The sequence below is a fragment of the Pipra filicauda genome, unplaced genomic scaffold (assembly GCF_003945595.2).
Source record: "Pipra filicauda isolate LSUMZ 115617 unplaced genomic scaffold, ASM394559v2 scaffold181_size1560634_pilon, whole genome shotgun sequence".
Classification (NCBI taxonomy): domain Eukaryota; kingdom Metazoa; phylum Chordata; class Aves; order Passeriformes; family Pipridae; genus Pipra; species Pipra filicauda.
The window spans coordinates 343,395-364,044 of record NW_024104289.1 but is presented as its reverse complement, the minus strand read 5'-3'; the positions used below and the strand labels follow the sequence as shown (position 1 = coordinate 364,044).

Genomic DNA, 20,650 nt, shown 5'->3' with positions numbered 1-20,650 from the left:
CCTTAAAAACTGCTTCAAAAATAGGATTTGAGGAGCCTACAGAAACATCACCCAGTGAGACAGCAAGTTTTATTTTGTAAAGTGTTACCCCTCTAAAAAAAATTGTTTATTAGGGAAGCTAGGAATATGCTTGAATCATCCTTCCAATAAGGCTGGCTAAGGCTTTTCATGCCACCCTTAGTTCTTACGACACATGGCCACAGCATGTTTTTCAAAGATTAAAATTGTTTGCTATTATATTTGGCAAGGGAAAAAAAGGTAGGATGTGCTTAGAAAGCAAAATGCTGAACCATGTTTCCTTGATTTAAACAACAAACTGGCCCAGCTTTGCTCCGTTTGGATGTGGATGCGGATGCGGATGAGGAGGGATCTCTGGTTACCATCTCACAGAGCTTTGGTCACTAAGTTGCTTTTTTGAGGTCCATTACACCATGTCTGCCCTCAGGATAGGCAGGGAAATAAGTAGGAAGAGGTGTTGGGTCATTCCTGAGGTTTTGTGGATCTTTTGGGAAGCGGGAGAAGGAATGTGGGTGTGTGATGCCATCTTGTGGCTTTAAACGGTGCTGTATCCAGGCACAGAGTCTGGCAGGTGCCTGAGCACCAAAAACACCTCTCCTTTTACATTTGCCTCTCCCACTGGGATTCCAGAGAGAGAAGGGAGATTGCATATCCTGAGTTTCTGCTGTCAAATGACTTAGAAATTCCCGTGTTTCCTCAGAAAAAGCTGCGCAGGTCCCAACACGCTCGCAAGGAAACAGAGTTTCTGAGGCTGAAGAGGACCAGACTTGGCCTGGATGACTTTGAGTCTTTGAAAGTTATAGGAAGAGGAGCATTTGGGGAGGTTTGTGGCATTAAAACATTTTAACTACAGAATAAAAAGTTCCAGGTAGGGAGTTTTATTGCAGAAGAGGAGCTGTTTGTGCAGCTCTCCATAGGGGATAAGTCTGGTAATTAATTACCTGCACCAATTTCTCAAGGCCCTTGGCTTCCCATGGCTTTCCAAGTTGATGTTGCCCATGAAATGGTGGATTTGCAGTTGCACAGCTCTTCATAAACCTCCTTCCTGCCATGTGTCACCTCAGTTATATCCATTCCTGAATTTCAGCTTGCACAGTCCCAGCCTGCCTGGAATTTACTGTGCCTGCTCACTTTTCCTAAAGCCACAACTGTGTGTATGCCGTGTAGAAATATTCTTTTTTCCACTGTATTTTTAAATATTTAACAAAAGAACTTGTCCATGCCTGGCAATTGGGAGCCTTCCAGGAGAATTCCGTACCAGGATGTGGTTTCTGATGCAGGGAAGACTGACTGGGTTGTATCTCCCATCACAGGTACGCCTGGTTCAGAAGAAGGACACAGGTCATATTTATGCAATGAAGATCCTAAGAAAAGCAGATATGCTGGAGAAAGAGCAGGTTTGTGGTGTACAAATCTCCTAAATTCCAAACTTAGCCTGTCTAGAAAATATTTGCCGTCTTTGAAGCCTTTGAAACCCAATGAGGGTCTGTGGAGTTGCCGCCACGGCACAAAAGAAGCAGAAATTAGGAAATAAGGTCATGGAACAGCATTTTAAAAATATTTGATTTACAACCAATTTGGAATAGTGACAAAGACTTTATTTTGCTCTGCTTATCAAGATGGACCTTATAGTACTGAATCTGTAAAACTCCATTTCAAGGGAAATGTTGAGAAATAATCCCTTCCAAAGTAAAAACTCTTTTAAAGGTGAGATACCAACAGGTGTTTCATTGACTTTGTTTTCTTTTGTTTTGCTTTTTAAGTTGGGTTTTGTCTTGTTATGGTTCTTTGCTTTGATTTTTTTTTTTTGGTTTGGTTTGGTTTTTGCTTTGACTTTTTTAGCTAAAAGTACTTTAGCAAAGAAATCAAGGGTGGATTTCTCAAGTGAAAAGGCAGATTAAAAGTAACTTTAGTCCAAACCTTACCCATCATTTGCCTTGTATTTCACTAGAGAAACACTTCCATCTTTTCCACCAGCTTTGTCTATTCTTTCTAACAAACAAAACCAGCTTAACAAGTTGTGTTTCTAGAGATTTCTTTTGCAAAGTGGTGTGAACTGTTATTTTCAACCCTGAGTTAACTTCTGTGGGTTTCTGGGGGATAATTTTTGAGGACTTTGTAGGATCTAGTAAAAAACCATGACAAATGAGTAGAAAAAGTACATGAAAATAAGGGTTTTCTGCTAAGCATCGTGAAAAATATTTTATAGGACTAGGAATATAAAATTATATTGAAATATTTCATTGTCCTTTAATAACAGTAATTTAAAAAAATTTCAGGTGGCCCATATCCGAGCCGAAAGAGATATTTTGGTTGAAGCAGATGGAGCCTGGGTAGTGAAAATGTTTTACAGCTTTCAGGATAAAAGGAATCTTTACCTGATCATGGAGTTCTTACCTGGAGGTGAGCTGTGTGCTGTGGCTTTGGGTGGTACAGGCACTTCTTCTTTAACTTTTGGTTAAATGAAGTTCCAGGCATGTGACCATTCCTGATTTTTAGGGGAAGGGGAAAGGTTATAAAGGAGTGTTAAGTAGACTTGAATTAAATAACTATTCTACTACTTACTGCTAGAGTTATTGACAGTAAAAAGAAATTATGAAAAAGCCATTGTGCAATAAGTGTAATGTGTGTTAAAATTCACTATGTTTTTCTGGGCTGTCCAATTAAAATCCCTGTTTAGGATTTTTAACAGCTTCACACCCACTTTACTGAAAAAGTCAGTTGGGTTTGTAGGTCCTTGCAGTAACAGTTTTATAATTAGTAGCTGTAAGGCCAGTTCCAAGGTTAAATTTGGATTCTACTGGGTTTTCTTGGAGTCTGGTGATTGAAATGTTCTGGTTCCTAAGCTGGGTTTTCCTCTCTCTGCTCAGGAGACATGATGACCTTGCTGATGAAGAAAGACACCTTGTCAGAGGAGGAGACACAGTTCTACATCTCTGAAACTGTGCTGGCCATAGATGCCATTCACCAGCTGGGATTTATCCACAGGGATATTAAGCCAGACAACCTTCTGCTGGATGCCAAGGCATGTCCTGTGCACGTTAAACTTCCAAGATCCCAGTCTGTAGGTCACAGTGCTGCTTGGTGGGAGCCAGTAGTGCCACCGCCATGATTTAGAAATGGTCACTGTACTTTCCCTGTGTGCTCTAACAAAGCAAAATCCCTCCTGGGTTTTGTTGGGAAGCCTTACAAAGCAGGACTTTTAAGGGAGACGACTCACTTAGGGTGTCCAGATGCTCATATTCATTAAAAAGTGACCCACTTGCTTTCCTGGACCTTGAAGTAACTGGAACATAATCAGTTGAATTCCTACAGTTCTCTGATTTTATTCCCCCTCACAACACTCTCAGACTGACCATAAAGTGAGCCCGGTTAATCATCACAAAATCCTGGAATTGTTGAGTTTGGAAAAGACCTCTAAGACCATCCAGCCCAACCATTATCACAACCTACACAAGGCTGTCAGGTTTGAGAGGTTCTGTCCAGCACTGATGCCTGGCAACCTGATTAAAGCTAAAACAAGGCAAAGGAATTTTGTCCTGGAGCATTTCTCAGTCACAGTGGTATCCAGTTTCAAAACACAACCTGGCAAAGTAGCTGCCCTCAGCTATTGTAAAATTGTAGATATGACCATTTTGGGAGAAAAATAACCTGTTCGAGAGAAAACCCACTCTGCCAGTACATCAAGGTTCAGACTTTATTTGCCTGCTTGTCCTGTGAAAGTGTGTGCAGTTATTAAAACCTTTATTTTCCCAAGCACTGCCTTTCTAAATAACGTTTTCATATTCTCTGATTTTTTTTTCTTTTAGGGTCATGTAAAGCTGTCTGATTTTGGGCTCTGCACAGGTCTAAAGAAAGCTCACAGGACAGAGTTCTACAGGAACCTCACCCACAACCCACCAAGTGACTTCTGTGAGTATAAGCTGCCCCAGTTAAACACTTAAATAGTTTGGAGCTGCAGCTGTACATGGGACATGTGTTTGTGCTGGGATAAGCAAGACTGGGCAGGCTGATTGCATTTCATTGGAAAACTGGAAATACTTGTTCCCTGGGACAGGAAAGAAATTATGATTTCTATGGTGTTCCCGTATGTTTGCACATTAGATATGAATTCTTAATGTAATGTGTCTATAATTATGGTAATTTAATGTTAGTGAAGTTACAGAAATGATCTTTCAGGAGGGACATGGGATTCATGTGCCAAGGAACTGGAATCAGTGACAATCTCATGAAGCTTTTCAGAAGCTGATCTTGGATCAATCTCTAAAACTTTTAGCAAGTTCTAATTTAGAATTGCTGGTTATATGTCCTACTTACATGAGTTTCATGTGAATTGGACAGTAGTTATTCTAATTTCCCCCTTGTTTCAGTTATAACTGAATATTTGTTTCCAGACTAAAGGATTCTAAAGATACAAAAGTTATTGTTAAAGAATGAAATCTTACCCATCTTTTTTCTCTTAATTCTCATAAACTAATTTATTATCTAATAACTATTTTTCAAATTAGCATTTCAGAATATGAACTCCAAGAGGAAAGCAGAAACATGGAAGAAGAACAGGCGACAGCTGGTGAGTTCATTAAATAATATTTGGAGTTTTTTGCCCCAAACCCTCAAAACATAAATCATTATGTTTTGGGAGTGTGTTGGCACTGGAGTGTTGGCCAGCAGCGTTATAGTGAAGAATGGTCACATAATAAAGGGAGCTTTGGCATTAACTGAACCAAAGGAAAGTGTCTGTCTCTGGGATTGCAGTTTCATCCCTGTCCATGATTTTCCCCAAGCAACAGCTGCAAAAAAATTCAATTTTCACATTTTGTGACTTTTTATTTTGCACACTCCATTTAAAAAGTGATCTACTGCACTATTCCCAAAAGGTGTTTTGGGTTGTCTCTTCTTCCCTCATTAGACATGCTGCCTCATAGGGACTCTATTCTACAGCCCTCTTCCTACTTGGAATTAGATCCCTGAAAAAACTGCATCTCCAGGTCAGTAAAGACAGATGTGGCAGAACTGTGGGGGTAGACCAGTCCAACAGAGAGAAGAAAAAACCAAAATCAACTTGCATCAACATTTTGGAAAAGGAGCCCCATTTTTGGTTTTCCGTTGGCTCAACTCTAAGTGTCCCAGGTCTGTTGAATAAAATGCAGAGCTACCTAAAACTCTGGCTAAAATGTCCTTCTCCTATTGCAGTGGGAATATTCCCTGATTTCAGCACGTTTAGGAAGATGATTTCCATTTACTTGCAAGGTTCTCTGTGTTTACTCATATAAAAGAATAATATTGGGATTCTATTTACTGTGAATTTTCATACTTATTCTTGTCCATCCAAATATATGTGAATGCCCAGGAAAAGGTTTTGCAAAGTGTAAAACTGTAATGTTTTCATCTTTTTTAAAGAGTTTGCTCCTTTTTTTTTTTTCCAGGCCTATTCCACTGTTGGAACCCCAGACTATATTGCACCAGAAGTGTTTATGCAGACTGGGTACAACAAGCTGTGTGACTGGTGGTCTTTGGGAGTGATTATGTATGAAATGTTAATAGGTAAGTTAAAGAACTTGAAAATTGTTCAAAGGTAACATTTGTCAATTTGTTCAAAAGAGGAAACTTTGGGGCTTGTGAGATTTGAGAGCCCTGCTGACAAAAGCAGAGGCCCGGGTCACTTTGCTCTCCTGGGAAAAGCTCCTTAGTTTCCTGTTTACTTGTGCAGGGTATCCACCTTTCTGCTCAGAAACCCCACAGGAGACTTACAGGAAAGTCATGAACTGGAAAGAAACGTTGGTATTTCCTCCAGAGGTGCCCATTTCGGACAAAGCCAAGGATTTAATCCTAAGGTCAGTAAGAAAAGCCCCACTTGCTCAGCCGGGGGCATCTTCCATGGGATTCAATTCCTGTTCTGCAGGAAGGAAGTTTCACGTTGGAGGGACAGCTGGTTTCTTCTGTGTCACCATCCTTGATGGATTTTTTTTTTTCCCCTTTGCCATGTGTTTCACATGAAGGAATAAGCTGGAATCATCTTGATTTGGACCATGGTATCAGGAGAAACAGAGCAGATAAGGAAAAAAGAGGGAGAAAAAAGGGATTAACACACAACTTTTCCCAGAGGAGACTAAGAAATAACTGCTCACCAGCATTTAATGCACTGAACAGAAATTTTTGGATGCTTTGGATTTGCTCACTTTTTCTGAAATTCCAGTTTTTAATCCATTTTAATCAGTTTGCACGGAAGTTTTTGTGAGGGGTTTAGTGACAAGGTCAGGCAGAAATGCTCCCTTGTCCTCAGAGGTTTTGAGAGGAGGGGAGGTGGGTGGGTTTTGGCTTTGGTATTTTTTCCTCCTTTTTTTTTTCCTTTTCAAAATTAATATTAGAAACTTCCACAGCTTTGTTGCAGGCAGAAAGGGGAATGTACTTCACAAAATTAGAATTTATTATTATTTATTATTCAAACAATGCTGCAGTAGCACACAAAAACATAACTAATAAAACAGTGATCCTGAATCCAGTTGCAGTGATACCAACAGCTCAAATCATTTAATTATTGCTAATCCTCATTGTGTAAAACAGTTTTATTGCATTTTCAGTATCTATTTCTCCAGTATTCTGCTCAGCCTTCCCGCATGTTGTCAGCATCCTGAGTTCCTTGCCGGGGAATTCTTCCTCCTCAATCCTGGCTGTGCTTGGGGAGTTTTTAATTATTTCAGTATATTTGTTAGTGTGTCTTGCTCATGAATTTACTCATACAATGACTACTGGCATTTATTAGTTTGTCTCCATACATGGAAAGATTTAAATTAGGGTCAAACATCTTTAGTTGGAGATAATCTACTAAAATGAGGTCAAAACACCCTGCCTATGCTGCCAAGTGTTTCCCATTTCCAAGAGGTCTCCAGAGGACTCCACACTGGGCAAGACCAAACTTTTTTGTTTGTGGGTGTCATATCATGTTACAAAGCTCCCTTTTTGTGTGAGCTCCCTCACTGTGACACCTTTTGCCACCCTCAAAGAGTCTGCAAGGGCAGCATAAAAAAAAATGTAGCACATACAAAGGACAGCTGGGATTTAAGGAATTCCTGGGTGAGCATTGGAATTCTCACCCTCTCCTGGGTGAGATGCTTCAGAGGCTACTCCAGCCTCTGAGTAAGGAATTTAAGCCTCCATCCCAAACTAATCTTACAGGACTGGAACATGCAGCAACTTTTCACAGACCTCTAAGATGGGGATGCAAAAGTTCAGAAAAGGTGGAAGTTGTTGGCATTGTAACTTTTCTTTTGTGACTCACAATATTCTGCTTCTATTTTTCATCTCTCCTGGATGCAACCTCCTGAAATTCTTGCTACAGGATACTGTTGCTTCTGGTTGCGTTTATTGTAACATTCCCTTTATTTTATTTCCCCTTTTTCAGGTTTTGTACTGACTCGGAAAACAGAATTGGTAGCAACGGAGTAGAGGAAATAAAAAGTCATCCCTTTTTTGAAGGAGTAGACTGGGGACATATCAGGTAATATATACACACATATTTTGGAGAGAGAATAAAAGCCATGAAAGCAAGAATTTCATGTACTATGATGTCAAGGATGATTATTTCCAATTTATCTTTGATTTTGAAAGGCAGCTGCAGGCAGTAGGTGGGTGTTCGGGCCTTGCTGACACTCATGGATCTTATCGGAGTTTAACTGCCTTAAGATGCCTCAGGTTGCTCTGGATTTAATTGTAACTGTAATAATCACAACTGTCTGAGTTCCCAGCTTGAAATGCTTGCCTTTCCCACAGGGCCGTGTCCCAGTGGGAAGGCTTTCGTGGGACATATCCCATGGGCAGTTTCCAAACCACCTTAAAACTCTTTCCAGGGCTCCCTAACTGTGGAGCTGCTGAAGCAGGAATGTGTCAGAGCCAACCTGTTTGGGATGGGAGATGCTGGTGACAGTGGCAGGAGCAGAAGCTGCAGTGGGAAGGTGCTTGGATGAGCACTGGGATTGGAAAGCAGCACATCTGATGGCTCCAAATGCAAGCGAAATCCTGCTGGGCTGGGTAGGCTGGGCCTGTGATGGCAGTGATACCTGGGAACCAGATAAGCCTGGAATGCTCTTCCAGTTAATGGGAAAATGATGTTTTCCCCAAGCCTGCCAGGAAGATCCCAGTGCTAGATAGGGAATGAGTGAATGCCAGAAACAGGTGAGTCAGACACACCTTGATGGACCCAGGGGAACTTTTGTGCTCTGAATTAAAGGGGTGTTGTACTGTAAAAACCTGAGTTAAACAAAACTGTAACTTGGTGTCTTTTCCTGCTATTCACTATGCTGGCATTTATTTCTGTTTGCAGGGAAAGACCAGCTGCAATCCCGATAGAAATCAAAAGTATTGATGATACTTCCAATTTTGATGAATTCCCTGAGTCTGATATTTTACAGCCAGGTGAGACTGTCACTGGAAATTCCACGTTTCCATCTCTAACAAGCCAGAAGTACTCCACAGGAGCTTTGCTTGTTGTTTATAATCATTTTTCTGATACCCTCATACTCAGACTCCACCTAGAGACTTCCTTTGAAATATAAGTGTAAACCTGGGATCCCTTAGAGTTTCTTCTTACTTAGGACTTTGGAGTAGAAAATAAAAGAAACCCAGAAAATTTAAGAGTTCAATCAATTAGTAAAAATAGTTTGCACAGACAGTGAGCACAGAAAGCACTACAGTTTCCTGTCATGCAGATTCTGGTAAAATGTTATGCATAAGAATTATACAAAATCTGGGTTTGCGGTTTTCTTTTTCCGAAATGGCTTTTATGTAATGGCAAGGAAATTTGTCCTTTGATGACTTTGCATTAAAATCTCCTTTTAATGCAAAACAACCTATCTCTAGTGCCTCAGTAAAGCTGTTTAAGTCCACATTTGAGTAATGCCAAGAGCATTTGTGTTGTTTTGGCACTTCAGACCCACTGGCAGTGATATTGTACTTGTAGATCCCTAAATACAAACTTTGATATTGGTGTGTTTGGCATTTTAAGTTGGAAATATTGTTACAAGGGCATAAAAGTAGAAGCCAGAGAGGTAAATGTAGAAGCCCAGTGATTGTCAGCGTGCAGGATGGCAGCCTGCACATAAATGAGGCTGTGCAAGCCTTGCTGAAGCTTTAAGCAGAGAAGAAGTCCTTGGAGAGTTAATATTCTCTTGGAAGAACTTGGATATGTCTTGTTTGTGGTGTGTAAATGTGTTTGTTGTGCTTAGAGCATCATAAATGTTAAGGGTTTTGTAATCCTGTCTCCTGTGAGCGTGTGAGAGGTTTCTCTCAAGGTCTGGGAGCCTGGTGCAGTGTGTAGCCATAATAAAAAAAATCCCAAAACAAACAAAAAAAACCCCTTTTCAACTTCAGAATTATATTCGGAAGCTGAAAACTAAGAATATTCAGAAAACTCAGCTCTTCTCAGACCATTGACAAAAGGCAACTGACCTGATTAAACACAGGATTTCTTCCAGGAATTTCTGCTGGGAGGGAAGTAAGAGTTCAAGGCTGTTTATATCCGTGAAAAGTCCTCTCAGGGGCAGCACTGGTTTTAACTGTTTGGGTTTTTTCCCACGTGTTTGCTTTTTGTCTCTGAATTCCAGTGCCAAACACAACGGAGCCTGACTACAAATCTAAAGACTGGGTTTTCCTCAATTACACCTACAAGAGGTTTGAAGGGCTTACTCAGCGTGGCTCCATCCCTTCCTACATGAAAGCTGGGAAGTTGTGAGGCAGGACATGAACCCCCAGAAGGAATTGAAACCACAAACCTCAGGTAGTGCATCACCAGACCTGCTTGGCGTTCGTTATCAACACATTGACTCTGGTGCGCATCGACTTCATGTGGAAATTCTACAGGATTAGGATTTCTGAGACTACTACAGGAATTGGTTGGCAGTGCCAGCTGGCTTGGTTTTCATTTTGTTTTGTTTTCTTTTTTCTTTTTTCTTTTTTTTTTAAATATTTGAATATTTTTGTTAACTTTATTATACAAAGGTACTGGAATAAAAGGAACGTGCATCCCTTTTCCTGCACTGCCTATGTGTGGATAACGGTTAATGCTGCCTCTCTGTACTGTGGCTTTGTTTGTACTGTAAACCATCTAATCCACCCAGGAGGGAAAACATATCATTTGGTGCAGCGTTGTTGTTGGCCTGCTCACCTGCTGGGGTTTAGATATGCAGTATGAAAAAAAATAAAATTGCCCACATTTGCCAACTTCTCTGAGCAGCTGCTCGAGGGTTTTCCATTTGTGGTCTGCAGATACCCCATGGAATTATTTTAAATAGCAGTGTCCTGCTTCTGCTCTCATTTTCCCCCCAGTCTAGGACTTTATCAGCCCATCATCCCTTCCTTTTCCCACTGTTTGTGGCAGTGGGATCTGTGGTCTGTGTAGGGGCATTTCTGATTTCAGTAGTGGTATTTCTGATGGGTATTGCTGCTCAAGGTGGTGATGCCTGCTGGCAGCTCCAGGAGAATAGAGGAATCTGAATAGAAATGAGCAAGATGTTGTTTAACAGAAGGGAAACATTCTGATATACAAAGTTTTGAAGGGATGGTGGAGTTTCTAGGACTGCATTCCTGCCTCTGCTGTATAGCACATCATCTTAGTGCTGCTCATAATTCAAGCGGCCTTTTCTCTCTGTGCAAAATGTACTCTAGAAAAGTGATCAAATTGGGGCTTTCTCTTTTTTTTTTCTCCCTAAGAAGTTCCAGGCAGAAGGAATCCTTTTCTTTCCAGAATGCCCTGGAGCAGCCTCTGCCCAACTAGGGGAAGTGGAGTGTCCCAGGAGGCTCAGACTCTCCAGTGGGCTCTGCCTCCTTGTAGTGTCACCCTCTAATGTGGCCATGAGATGAACACCAGTGAAAGGCACCCTAAAACCTCTGCAGCCCCCTCAGATTGAAGCACAGGATGTTTGGGCATCCAGTAGGAAAGACTCCATTAGTCTGGCTTTTGCAGCAATATGAAAGTGACTGTTGGAATGCCATTAGAGAAATATTTACTGCTGTATCAGCTGTTCTGAAGGACTTGTATGCTTTGAAAACACACTGGGGGGTTTCATCTGCTGCCTAAGAGACCATTTACCAGCAAGATTTCTGTGCATCAGTGCCTTTCTGATGTGCAGGTAGCCTTTCCTGATCCAGCTGGGTTCCCTGATCCAGCTGCTGGGTTCCTCCAGGGCTTCAGTGATGCCTTTCCTCCAGTGTTTTGTCTCCCTTCAAGCATCTCATATCTGTTCTTTATACAAAAAAGCTGCAGTCTCCAGCTCATCCACGAGGAGCAGCCAGTGCCTCAGGGCCCAGAGTTTACACAGGGTTATATCAGAACATACCTAAGCTAAACTTTTGCCTCAGTGCTGGACTTAGGTGGGAACAGCTCATGGATCTCCCAGGTTTTCTCCCCAGACCTTGTGCTAATTAATGCCCGTTTACTGTTGTTGGGACAAGGTCCCTCAGAAATTCTCCAGTGTGCTGAAGCTCAACCTGTGGCCAACCAAAGACTGTCCAAAAACAATGACTCTCTTAAATCCACCCTCCAGACTTCATCCTGCCAGTGCCCCAAAAGCTCCTGAGGCTTCTCAGGAAAGGAAATGCCTTTTCAAAGGCCTTCAGTTCAAGGCAGAGGAGCTCAGGCAGAAAACACCCGAGATGAAACTTGGCCCCAAAAGGACACTGCTATTCAAAACAATTTTTCTTGGGTTTCATTTCCAGGCTCATTCCTGGGGCACTGTGTGCACTGGAATTGGAATTCCTGCAAGCACCACCTTCCAAAAGCCCACACTGACCCTTTTAACATGACCTAAAAACAAGTCTTTGCTTGGACTTGCTAAGACAAGTTTCATGGAAACTGCAAGTGCTCAGTGATACTGGTGGTCTATTTTTTTTTTCCTGTGGGGTTTGGGGAAGGGCAGATAAATACACACTTAATTTAAAGCTATCTGTTAAACAACTATGTCTGTACATACTCACTGGTTTACAAACTCGGGCAAAAGCTCAACCCTTCTATTTGTAACACTCAAGGTAATACTACTCATTTAAAACTGCAGATGATTAATCATATCAGTGCTCACATAGGAGTTATATCCATAGGGAAACAGCCTGCAGCCTATCTAGAATAAAGTCCTGTATTGTGGTAGTTGATTTTTTTAATTAATTTTTTTTTAAACATAGCATTATTTTAATCAGTAAGTCAAGTTAAACAATATTAACTGCTGCTTTTAGGATGATAGGGGTTTGGTTTTTTTAAAGGTGAAACTGTGACACTATAATGGATTAAAGAGAACAGCAGGTTATTGTACACTGGCTTTCAAAAAAAGTGGAAGTACAACATATCCTTTGTTATTTTTGTCTGATTCCTTTGGATGGTTGTGTGTTTTCCTTTGGTGAAGTTTGTCACTGTGCCATTTATTTTTCTTATTCTTGGAGTACCAAAGATCCTGAAATGGCTTGATGATTGCAACCATGTGAAAATTTATTTTCTGGGAGTCTGTTTTTGTTAAAACGTGGAATTGTTGTATGCAAATCGTTAGCAGAGCTTTGCTGGGAAGTTTAACCTATTCCAGCAGGGAAAACTTGAGTGCATCGATGGAGGTGAAGAGCCTGGATCTGAATTCCCTGGAACTGGGGAGGAAGCTTGGACTGGGAGCTGCAGCTGCGCTTTTGCACTTCGTGCCATCTCCAACCAGCGGGAGTGAGTGGCCTTAGGTACAGGACATCAGCAAGGCTTGTTTGGAGTGCAGAAGGAGTTTACAAAAGGAAAACTTGCCAGCATTCAGAAATCCAGTGTTGCACTGTTGAATTTGCCTTGCTGGACAGTTACATAAGTGTTCTTTTTATAGGTCAGTTGTTAAACACCTGAGCCGTTGGATTCAGTATGGAAAACAGCCCCGGGGGTGGGGAAGATCCCCAGAGGCCAGAGATGTGGCGTCTCCTTCCCAAGAGGGGACAATCCCTCTGTGCCACAGCCAGCAGAGAATGCTGCAGTTTAGCCAGTGAATGCTTAGGAAGTGCTCTCACTTGCTCAGTCCCACAGGCATTGTAACACTGTACCTTGTCCTTCCAGCATGGGATCTCACAGCAGCTCGTCCTCGGAGTCGAAATGGCAACTGCTCTATTTTTCCTAGACTGTTTCATTAGCTGTGGTTGGGAAAGTTACATAAAAGCATTATAAAAATTTATATGAGGCTTTTTACAGCATTTGAAAATAAAAGTAGCATTCTTTTTGTAAAGTTGTGGTTTGGGTTTTTTTTCCACACTGGTGCACCAGATTTCTCTTCCAGAATGGGAGACACCTAAGGAATTGAGACACTGTTTACTCAGGAAATGATTTTTAACAGAATCTTACAAATTCTATTTTAATGGGATTACCTTTTTCTTCCCTTAACTATATCTCAGAGCTACATCTCATGAGAAAACACAAGCTTAGTTCTTTATCTCCTTGCATCACTCAATTCAGTATTCCTCCAAAAAAAAGCATTTTAATGGCAAATACAAAGGCAGTGCCTTCAGCTCATACAAATTTCTTTAAAATCACATTTTAGTTTAGCACTTATAAAACATACTGCAACTATCTGTGCATTTTTAATCGCTTTACTCTTCTACAAAGTGTGCCTTGTACCTAAGCAAAACAATTATGCTTTGGACAATAAAAGAGCTTTTTTTGACAATCATCCAGTGGAAAGAGAGGGGAGGAATATCCAAAACAATCTGTCTTGGGAATGAGGACAATAGTGGTTCCCAGCTCTGGATATATTGGAAGTTAAGGAAGTGCTTAATGTATTTGTAAATGTAAAGGGTTGTCAGGCATTGGAATGGGCTGTCCCCATCCCTGGAGGTGTTTAAGGAGAGACGGGAAGTGGCACTCAGTGCCATGGTCTAGTTGGTAAGATGGTGATCAGTCAGAAGTTGGACTCGATGATCTTGGAGGCCTTTTCCAACCTAAAGGATTCCATTTCTCTAAGGCTAAGTGATTTATCACATGTGTAGATTTTAAATATCACAGATGTTCTGAGATGCCTGTCCCACAGCTGAAAGCAGTACCCTGTGAGCCATGCTGGGTTCAGCTGCTCCAGGCTCTTCAGCACAGAATTCCAGGCTGCCTAAGAAATGTCACCATCCAAAGAGCATCAGATGCACTAATACTGGGGCAGCTGGAGAGCAGGTTGGTGTGTATTACACAATGGACTTCCTGACAGTAGTAATGTTACCAGTGCAGTGGGTGTGACAGGAGATGGATCTTTCTGATGCAGAGAGAGCTCATCTCACCTCCTCCTCCTCTTCTTCCTCCTCTTCCTCCTCCCACCACCCTCCTCAGGTTATTTGTTGGTGTCAAGGTCCCTATTCTGGGGGGAAATGGGATATGCAGGCCTGGACCTTCTGGTGTTGAGGAGGAAAATTAAGGCAGGTTTCTCATTTACCAGTGGAGCCAGAGCTCCCCTTGGAACAGTTTGAACCAACCCTCGGTGCCACATCCTGTTTCTGTACCAGCTGCTTTAATGTTTCTAGCAAGCCGCCATCTGCTGCGGCTTCTCCCTCCTCCAGGAATACCAGGAATACGTGCTCTCCCTACATGCTGCCCCCAGGCAGTTCACTGCCATTGGTAGCAGCTCCTTCCCCTGCAGGCGTCTCTGCCCACCCTCCCTGCTCCAAAGACAACATCTTTGCCCTTGTCTCTACAATTCCTGCCCTGGAAACTAAAGGATGAGCGGGCGGCTTGGCAGCAGAGCGAGGCTGTGACCTTGGAGCTGTTGTGTAAAAGTGTCACTACAGCCCCTGCTCCACATTTTACAGGAGAGACTCCAGGTACAGAGAGCAAGTGTTACAGACACCCTGAGCCGAGGTAACACCTCGCTGCCTCCCAGGGATGGGGGCATGATTTGCCCCTCAGGATGGGCTGCAATACAGAGGTGATGGAGCTCCAACATGAGGCAGGTGCCAAGATATTCCCCCCAGCCATGGCTGTGCGCATGTGGACTCCACAAAATAGACTGGAAATGGAAGCCCTGAGTTACAATTTATTAATTTAAATGCCAGGAGCAGCCCTGGGGAGAAGGACTTGGGGGTGCTGGTAGGTGAGAGGCTGCACATGGCCCAGCCCAGAACCCTCCCGTGTCCTGGGCTGCACCCAAAGCAGCGTGGGCAGCAGGGGAGGGGGGGATTCTGTCCCTCTGCCCCCCTCTGGGGAGACCCACCTGCAGTGCTGTCTCCACCTCTGGCAGCCCAGCACAAGAAGGACATGGAGTTGTTGGAGCGAGTCCAGAGGAGGGACACCAAGATGATCAGAGGGATGGAGCAGCTCTGCTGTGAGGAAAGGCTGAGAGAGTTGGGATTGTCCAGCCTGGAGAAGAGAAGGCTTTGGGGTGACCTAATTGTGGCCTTCCAGGACCTGAAGAGAGAAAGACTATTTCCAAGGGCCTGGAGTGACAGGACAAAGGAGAATGGCTTCAAACTGACAGAGTGCAGGTTTAGATTGGATATTGGGAAGAAATTCTTCCCTGGGAGGGTGGGGAGGCCCTGGCACAGGTTGCCCAGAGAAGCTGTGGCTGCCCCATCCCTGGAAGTGTTGAAGGCCAGGTTGGATGGGGCTCTGAGCAACCTGGGCCAGTGGACGGTGTCCCTGCCCGTGGCAGGGGTTGGAACGAGATGATCTTTAAAGTTCCTTCCAACCCAAACCATTCTATCATTTGAACACACCAGTGATCCCTCCAGTGTTCAGACTTCCTCAAAAACTGCAACAGCTCTGCCAGTTTTGGGCTCTTGATTTCCCTGTTCTACTTCTGACTTCAATATATCTATTTAGTGAACAATCAGATAAGAACCTCAGTGACTTTTTGATCATGAGGGGGTGAAATCACACTCATGTCAAGATTTTCAATCCAGCAACTGCCTTTGAGGTCTCATCCAACTCCCACTGACGTCAGCAGAAGATCCCTATCTAAAGGCCAAAGAAACCAGGAACAAGGATGGTCTCCAAAGGGAGCTGGTTGCTGATGCCATGCCTTGGTGTTCTTTACCAATGAGACAAAAAGATTTCACTATCTCTACAACTCAGTGGGTTGAAAATCAGGATGTGAAGAGGAGGTCTTTTGGCTTCAAACACCATGTGAGAAACTTGCATGGTACTTTTGCAGTTAAAGAGGAAAATGCTACCTATTTTTTTTATAAACAAAAGGAAACTAAAGCCTCAAGGAAGCTTTGCGAAGTGTACAACTTATTTAAATGCCTTTTTCTCAAAGGACACCTGGTGGGATCTCCCTGATCCTGACTTGGGGGCTGCCCCTTGTGCACCATGGGCACATTTGAATTGCTTTTCATTCCAACAGGCCTCCTAAACAGCTTTATTTATCCTTGGGAAGCTATTTGTAACAGCAGTCCTGGTTTTCAGAGACATTAGGCTCTCATTAGGTATTCAGAAAACACCAGTTTCTGCCAGGAATGAAAAGGCTATTTAAAAACTGAAGTGTGTTTTTTGTTTGTTTTTTTTTTAAATCAGAAATGGCACCATCAAATTGAGAGACTTTGGGGCAAGAGATTTACAAGCAAGGGAATTACTTTGTGGGCACAGACCTCACCAGCCAGGACTTCAAAATAAAGCAGGCAGTTTGGAAAATGTTAATCTTTCTTTTCTAACTTGGTTAGAAAACCCCAAAGTCATTATTCTAGTGACTCCAATACTGAGATCAGAAAGGGAGAGCAAGTAGGATTTGGATGCTCTTCTCCAGTTAAACTTGTTTCATCATGCAAGGAATTTGTTCATGATTCCCAGATCTCTATATCACTATCCCAGTTCAATTGGATTCACTGAATAACATAATCCATGCAACTCCACTTCCTGGATTGTGCCAGCACAGTTCATTGCTGACAAAGCCTGATTTTTTGGTGATGTTTTTTAATTCTTTGAAGGGCTTCTGTGCTAATTATTGAGCAGAAATAACTTTAAAGGGCTTATTTTTGTTAGTGGCTGATGACAGTATGATTATGCTATTTTTATAATTTTTGAAGCAAAAGGCACTCTGATTTTGGGAGGAACTTTTGCTTTAAAATGCCAGCAGGTTTTACTAATACACAGACACAGAATTTATAGCAAAGTCAGAAAATTGCTTGTGGTGCCCTTAAAATTAATCCAGAGGCCTTCAAGCAGAATAAAATGCAAACAACGGCCTAAAATAGATTTTAAAAAAATATTATTTCTGATAACTAGCTAACCTGTTCACATGTACTCCATAAAACCACACTGGATTCAGGACACAGGGATTACTTCGAGCCTCATGTCTGAGGGGAAACCATAAACACTTGTGTTCTGGGAGAGGAGGTTATGAAAAATGTGTTTGTCTTTCCAGTGCTGAGTCACTTCACTGCTATTAAGTTTCAGGAGAAAAAAGTTGGCTGGCTCACCTTGGGCCATCACCTGAGGATGTTTGTGTGTGAAGTAACACAAGTGTCCCTAATAATGGAGAGGGACTCCCAGTGTTCCCTCAGAGGAGGAGAGTCACTCCGGGATTCTGAGATGGGTGCTCATGGAGAGACCTTGGCCCCAGCAAACATATAAAAATTAACATCCCGTTCAGGATGGCATCCTGCCTGGATGCTCCTGGGAAACAGCTAAGCATGAATGTGACAGAAAAGCAAAAAGGAGGAACAGCATAGCCACCTTTAACTGCTCACTCCCAGGCCATTACTTAACTGCCCTGAGGTCTGATTGTTATTTTTACCCCTTTAGCAAGTCGTTGTATAAGTTGTTTGGAAAAAAAGAGGCTGTCCCTTGCTTACATAAAACATTCTGTTCCCTATTTTATAGCTGAAAGCTACTCAGGAGAAAGTGCTCACCTTAAAATGGGGCAAAAATATCAAGTGTGGCCTACTCAAAATCAGTGCCTTACATAAACTGGGCTCCTGCTCTGCCAAGACTCAAGGCAAACTCTGTGCTATAAACACCAGTTACTGTCAGATGAAATGCTCAGTGAACAGGCCAATCAGCACCTGTGAATAAGAAACAAACTTAATAAATGATGTCTAAACTTTTTGTTAATGATTTGGCAGCACTTGATGGTTATAGGAATTATGTAAGTGCCAGGTGACATGCCATTAATTTCTGTGTTGAGTTGCAAGTTCTTCTATTGTGGCACTAAAAATTACAAAATGAAATGTGACTGAGGGACAGTAACTCTGTTTCTAGTGAGTCAGTTAAAAAAAAAATATTTTAAATGTCCTCATTAATATTCCCATATGGAGATAGTTTGTATTTAAGAGCTGTTAGGCTATTAAGCTTGTTAAAACAGTTTTAGGGAACTATTTAAATGTTTAACTCATTGAACTTTATAACATCTTCAACTTTCTGTGGTTGCTGAGTCTCTGAAAGATTTTCGGGCTCACTTCTGAAATCTCCCTAACATCTGGGTGTCTACAAACCTGGCGGAGGGAGATCCTGTCTTCAAAACTGGGGAAAAAGAGTATTTTAGCAGGACAAAACATGACATTTAAGCTTCCTGGGAACAAAGTCTTAGAAATTTTTTCAGTATCAGTTGTAGTATAGGAATAAAAGCAAATGCGCAATAATGTCAGTGATTTTCTCAAAGATGGCAACAGTTTCTAACTCCTGTTTTTTAACTCTTCCTGCTGTTTTTTATTTCATTTAGAAGGGGTAATGGCTTCTGTGCAACACTAATTCTGCAGGACCAACTGACCCCACATGATGGAGTACATACATCACTGCAATAGCAACTGGGATTACACAGAACATAAAATCCTGGGATGAAAAGTTGGATTTCCAAGGGAAAAAAGTGTCTTATGAAAAAGTGTGCATGTCTTCAGCAGCATCCCCAGCTGGGACCTAAGGTTCCCTGGCCTATTCCTGGAATATTCTGTCACATCCTAACCCTTGGGCTTAGCCACAGGCAAGTTGCTGAGCTGCTGCTCCCACGCAGACAGGGAGCTCCAATGTCAGATGTGAAATGTGTTGGGAGCTTCTAGTTATAAAAGATGGCACAAATGTGGTCCAGGAATCTTCCTCAAGATTATAGTTTAGAGTTTAGACAAGTAAATGCTGCCTAAATCTCTGAAAGCTAGTTCTAACTCAGGCAAGTTCCTCATTTTCCACCATAAATAAATAAATTCATAGGTGTTCAAATGGATTTGGCTCCCAGAATTTTATGAGGATTTACTTTCCTCTCATCCTTTTTCTTGTTACTTGGGAGAAGAGGATGACCTCCACCTTGCTGCAACCTCTTTTCAGGTAGCTGAGGGGAGTGTTTTGGCAGACACAGATGTTTATACATAATTAAAATAAAGACAATACTGAATTGCTGTTTTAGATTGACTGATGGAAGCAGAAAAGCAAAGATTTAATGAGACTTCTATTTCAAGCTATTGGTTTTCCCAAGACAAAACATTAACTTTCCTACACAGAGAAAAGAGACATAGAAACAGCTTGTTTGCATATAGGAAGGTTTTGTTCAGGTATAACAAGCAAGAATCTTTAGCAGGACTTGAACATTTCATTGATATTGAGGGGGGAAATAAAGCTTTTTTTGTTAAGACAGTCAACAGTAAACAGTCTCTTGTAATTTTATAAATAACCACAACCACCTGTAGTAATATTGCCAGTGGTGAGATGCTTGTAAATATTACTGGAGTCCCCTCTGGACTGTTTCTACAGCTCCAGACTCATTGTGCTGTTGCATGTGACCGCCCTGTTGAAGTAAACAGCCTTTCAGAAAATGATCTTTCAAGCAATTTATTTCTGCAAGATCAGTTTTATAATCCACAGGTTTGGCTTAAACCTTTGCATGCTTGAAAATCCCTTTGACCTGGACAGGTAAGTGGCTTTCACATACGTGTGCTTCCTCTCAGCATAATGAAAATAGGTAAATAATACTCTCACTTTTATGAAAATGGCATGGATCTTTTTTGTGTGTTTACTCACATTTTCTTTACCAAAATCAATATACTCCTCAAGGTTAACCCTATTTTTATGCTCCTTTTCACTGACAGATGTGACTGTTCTGTCCCTGCTCTGACCACACGCTGCACTAGATGACTCCGAGAGGCCTCTGCCAACCAAAAGTATTCCAAGATCCTGACTTGGGTATGTCAAGATTATCTTAAATCAGGATGTTCTTTGGTGCAAGATCTTTGTACACTTTCAAACCAGTGATGTGTGTCTCTCGATTGTGCCATTGTTTTGTTGTGCGCCTGTCCACAAACACACTTTTGTGGACAACATGATGGATCTGGACAGGCTGGATTGATGGGCCAAGGCCAGCAGGATGAGGTTCAAGACCCAGTGCCGGGTCCTGCCCTTGGGTCACAACAACCCCCTGCAGCTCCAGGCTGGAGCAGAGTGGCTGGAAAGTGCCCAGTGGGAAAGGCCCTGGAGTGCTGGTGGCAGCAGCTGGACATGAGCCCAGGTGTGCCCAGAGGGGTAAGAGGCCAAGGGCACCTGGCTGGGATCAGCAATAGTGTGGTAGCAGGACCAGGGCAGGGATTGTCCCCCTGTGCTGGGCACTGGTGAGGCCACACCTCAAATCCTGAGTCCCATTCTGGGCCCCTCACTACAAGGACACTGAGGTGCTGGAGTGTGTCCAAAGAAGGGCAGTGGAGCTGGGGAAGGGTCTGGAGCACAGTTGTGATGAGGACC

General features: G+C 42.4%; 1 protein-coding gene across 2 annotated transcripts in view; it reads left to right on the top strand.

Annotated features, from left to right (window-relative positions):
* STK38L (serine/threonine kinase 38 like) overlaps positions 1–13,244 on the top strand; it is a 37,875-nt gene extending 24,631 nt beyond the window's left edge. Inside the window, exons 4-14 of one of the 2 annotated variants that reach the window (XM_027711652.2) lie at positions 719–841; positions 1,332–1,415; positions 2,298–2,421; positions 2,889–3,043; positions 3,828–3,930; positions 4,527–4,588; positions 5,445–5,562; positions 5,729–5,852; positions 7,421–7,516; positions 8,339–8,430; positions 9,618–13,244. In XM_027711652.2, coding sequence (XP_027567453.1) covers positions 719–841; positions 1,332–1,415; positions 2,298–2,421; positions 2,889–3,043; positions 3,828–3,930; positions 4,527–4,588; positions 5,445–5,562; positions 5,729–5,852; positions 7,421–7,516; positions 8,339–8,430; positions 9,618–9,745 — 1,209 coding nt within the window. In that variant the 3' untranslated portion in view covers positions 9,746–13,244. The remainder of the gene's footprint in view (positions 1–718; positions 842–1,331; positions 1,416–2,297; positions 2,422–2,888; positions 3,044–3,827; positions 3,931–4,526; positions 4,589–5,444; positions 5,563–5,728; positions 5,853–7,420; positions 7,517–8,338; positions 8,431–9,617) is intronic. The other variant, XM_027711654.2, reaches the window with a different exon arrangement.
* Positions 13,245–20,650: the final 7,406 nt, after the last annotated feature.